The sequence below is a fragment of the Tupaia chinensis genome, unplaced genomic scaffold, assembly GCF_000334495.1.
Source record: "Tupaia chinensis unplaced genomic scaffold, TupChi_1.0 Scaffold000303_1, whole genome shotgun sequence".
In the NCBI taxonomy this organism is placed as follows: domain Eukaryota; kingdom Metazoa; phylum Chordata; class Mammalia; order Scandentia; family Tupaiidae; genus Tupaia; species Tupaia belangeri.
The window spans coordinates 1,840,080-1,843,984 of record NW_006159793.1 but is presented as its reverse complement, the minus strand read 5'-3'; the positions used below and the strand labels follow the sequence as shown (position 1 = coordinate 1,843,984).

Genomic DNA, 3,905 nt, shown 5'->3' with positions numbered 1-3,905 from the left:
CCCCAGGGGGGATGGTCACGCCGCAATCCCTTCTCCTCCATTCTCCTCTCGGGATCTTGGGCATGCACACATACACACCCGGTGTGAGTTTTAAGCCACCGAGTCCGGGACGCGAACCACGGTCGACTACGTGGGAGTCCGGCGACATAGTCATTACGCTAACTGCTGGTTCCCCCTCCATGGCCTCTCATCTGACCTCTCCCCAAATTCCCCAACAGCAAGTGCGGCCGCGGAGCCCTGTACACGGGCTTTTCCGTCCTGGTGGCTCTGCTCCTGGCTGGCCAGGCCACCACTGCCTACTTCCTGTACCAGCAGCAGGGCCAGCTGCACAAGCTGACGGTCACCTCCCAGAACCTGCAGCTGGAGAACCTGCGCATGAAGCTGCCCAAGCGTGCGTACCCTCCTCCATCCTGACCACTGCCCTCCCTGCCCCTGGGCCCACTGCCCCCTCCCTCGGGCCTGGAACTCTAGCCTTCCCTCCTTGGGGTCTGGGGTCTGTCTGGGCACTGGGACCGCACTCACGCTGTGCTCTGCCCCACAGCCGCCAAGCCTCTGAGCAAGATGCGGATGGCCACCCCACTGCTGATGAGAGCGCTGCCCATGGATGGCCTGCCCCAGGGGGTAAGGGGAGCAGAGCCATGCGAGGGCAAGAGGGCAATGCTACCTAGCCTGGATGGGGGCAGGTGCCCAGGGGAGGGGAAGGGGAGGATGACTGACCCCGGACAAGCCCAGCTGGGCGGGGGAGGTCTTCACTGCTGGAGGAAGGCCAGGGTCTATTTCAGGAAGAAGAGGGCTGGTGCAGGGAGAGGAGCCTCTGAGGGTCCCTGAGAAGAGGGTCCAGGTCCCAATGGTTTACAAAGAATGCCTCATTTCTTCTATCATTTTACAGTCCCCTTCCAACCCCACACCCTTGATATTACATATTGAAAATGCTTCTGTTCATAAAACTGCTTGACAGATCCCAGGGCAGGGGAGCTTGCGCCCGTTACACCCATGAGTCATTAAGGCAGGAAGGCAGAGTGACCTGCTCGAGTGCTCACATTTGGAGGTGACGGAGATGGGCCTGCTGGGTGCCTGGAGCTCCAGACTCGTACCCAGCTGCTGGTTCCTGCTCTGGCCTCCTCTTCCAGGAAGCAGTGCTGGTAACCCTGCTCCTCTCTTCCACAGCCCGTGCAGAATGCCACCAAGTACGGGAACATGACTCAGGACCACGTGATGCACCTGCTCCTGGTGAGTGCGAGGAGCTGGTGGGACAGCCCTGCCTGCCCATACAGCACCCGGAAGGCCGAGCTCCAGGCCTGCACCGTGCCTGGCTCACCCGACTCTCAAGGCGTGCTCACTGAACTATTGAAGGAATGAAGGATGACCCTTAAATTTCATGTGCAGTCCAGCTTCCCACCCCCATTAATTTTTCATTTGACAGAGGGTGTGTGCTCTCATGAGACAGGAAGAGAACACTTCCCATGGGAAATGCTGCAATCCCTTCTCCATTCTTCGCCTGGGATTTTGGGCATGTGTGCACACATGCCCAACATGGTTTTTGTGCTACAGGGTATGAGACTTAAACCATGCAGCTGGCCATGTGGGGGGTATGAGACTTAAACCATGCAGTTGGCCATGTGGGATCCAGCCACCTTAACCATCGGGCCACAGGCTGGCTCCCCCCACCCACCATTTCTGAGATGGAGAAACCAAGACCCAAAATTTTGAAGTGCCTTGCTCGGCGCCCTTTTCCTCCTTCCTACACTTACTGCATGTCAGCTCTGTCAGGCACTAGGCAAGGCTCTGGGTCCCGCGTCTACAGCCATGGGCTCCCAGGCAGTGTGGGAGACAAAGTGGCCAGGCGGTGAGGAAGTGCGGACGGTGTGGGGAGTGGGCGTCAACAGGAAGACGACCAGGGGTTATCGTAGAGCTGACCTGGAACCTGGAGCCCGAGTCTCGGCCCGGGGGTCTTGGTGCTATGCAACTGACTGCCCCTCTGCCCTCCCATCACGGCTGAGGGACAGTTCTCGGCAGGGAAACCCGGGGGAACAAAGTGGCCAGGCGGTGAGGAAGTGCGGACGGTGTGGGGAGTGGGCGTCAACAGGAAGACGACCAGGGGTTATCGTAGAGCTGACCTGGAACCTGGAGCCCGAGTCTCGGCCCGGGGGTCTTGGTGCTATGCAACTGACTGCCCCTCTGCCCTCCCATCACGGCTGAGGGACAGTTCTCGGCAGGGAAACCCGGGGGAATGTGAGCTACACATTTCACCTGGCCACCAGGGAGTTCTTTAATCTCCCAACCTTGTCACTTTGCAGAAGGCTGACCCCTTGAAGGTGTACCCACAGCTGAAGGGAAGCTTCCCAGAGAACCTGAAGCACCTGAAGAGCACCATGGAAACCATGGACTGGAAGGTCGGTGGCTTCTGCACTGAAACCCTCTCCCCCTAGTACCTCAGGTGGGGCCGGGGAGCGGTGGGACTAGGGACTTACTAGCACCTACAAAGCCCTGAGTACCAGAGTGCTTGGAACTGAGAATCACCTGGACAGATGTCTCACGGGTCCTTGAGGGGCAACCCGGCTGCAGCAGGACTCCACGGGGGCCTGGCGATGAGCTGACCGCCACCACCTCTGTCCCCACTAGGTCTTCGAGAGCTGGATGCACCAGTGGCTCCTGTTTGAAATGAGCAAGAACTCCATGGAGGAGAAGCCCACTGAGCCGCCGACAAAAGGTACAGAAGTGGGAGCTTTGGGGGCCAGGGCTACGGCACTCCCTGATCGAGGACTGCGGAACCTCCCACCCTCTCACTTCTCCTGCTTGACTGCCCCCACCCCATCTTACCCGTGGGTGTTTCTTTACATGGAAGGGCCCAGGTGGTACAGGGCCCCCCTTTGTGAGGTGACCTCCTTTGTGCAGGATGACACTGCCTAAGGGGGTCTAGAGCAAAACCAACCTGAAACCTACCAGGCAGCAGCCCTCCTAACGACTTCCCCCTGCACTGCCCTCTGCAATTCCAGGGGGTGGGGGGCGGGTGGTCAAGGTCACCAGTGAGTGCCACAGCAGGGACCCTTGGTCGCCTCCCACCTCACCCCACCTCACGGCAATGTGCACTAAGGCCTTTAAGAGGCTGTTCTCATCATGCCGCGGTCTCTAGTCTGCTGTGCAACTTAGGACCAATCTCTTTCCCCTGGGCTCCAGGGTCCTTCAGTGGCAGGTCAATGGGCCAACCTGCCCTGAGCCTGTTTCTCGGGTTCATAAAGACACCTCACATGCTAACCCAACCAACTCCTAGCCAATGCTCGAATCCCTTCCACACCCATGGGATGCTAACTCCCATGTCTACGCAGCACCCCCAGTGACAGGAAGCGCACGCTTTCCAAGGTGCATGCCTGCAATCAGGATCGTAGGGCATCTCTGGCTCTAACGGGCTCGGTGTGTCAGAAGCTCTGGATCAGTGAGACACAGCCCTCCACTTCCTCTTTAGTTCGGGACCTTGTTGGTCGAGGCTGGTCTGTGCAGTGGGTGGAGACGCTGGGCCGACACCAGCACCCAGTAGTGGCCCCTAGCTGAGCCCACTCACTCACCCTGTCTTCATCACGCCTGTCGCTTCAGCACTGACCAAGTGCCAGGAGGAGGTCAGCCGCATCCCCGCCGTCCACCCGGGCACGTTCAGGCCCAAGTGTGATGAGAACGGCAACTACATGCCGCTCCAGTGCCACGGGAGCATCGGCTACTGCTGGTGCGTCTTCCCCAACGGCACCGAGGTCCCCCACACCAGGAGCCGCGGGCACCACAACTGCAGTGGTAAGCAGTGGCTCTGTGCCAGCGAGTGTTGCAGGCCCAGGAAGGCCCAGGAAGGCTGCGGGGCGAGGTCTCTCCTGGAGCACCTGGGACCAGGACACTCAGGCCAACAGCTCCCAGGGGCA

At 59.7% G+C, this 3,905-nt stretch overlaps 1 protein-coding gene across 1 annotated transcript in view; it reads left to right on the top strand.

The window, feature by feature from the left end:
• Positions 1 to 3,783, top strand: part of CD74 (CD74 molecule) — a gene marked incomplete at its 3' end in the record, with an annotated part of 9,594 nt that extends 5,811 nt beyond the window's left edge. The window contains 6 exon segments of the mRNA XM_014588747.2: positions 219 to 391; positions 542 to 621; positions 1,168 to 1,230; positions 2,298 to 2,393; positions 2,623 to 2,710; positions 3,592 to 3,783. Coding sequence (XP_014444233.1) covers positions 219 to 391; positions 542 to 621; positions 1,168 to 1,230; positions 2,298 to 2,393; positions 2,623 to 2,710; positions 3,592 to 3,783 — 692 coding nt within the window.
• Positions 3,784 to 3,905: the final 122 nt, after the last annotated feature.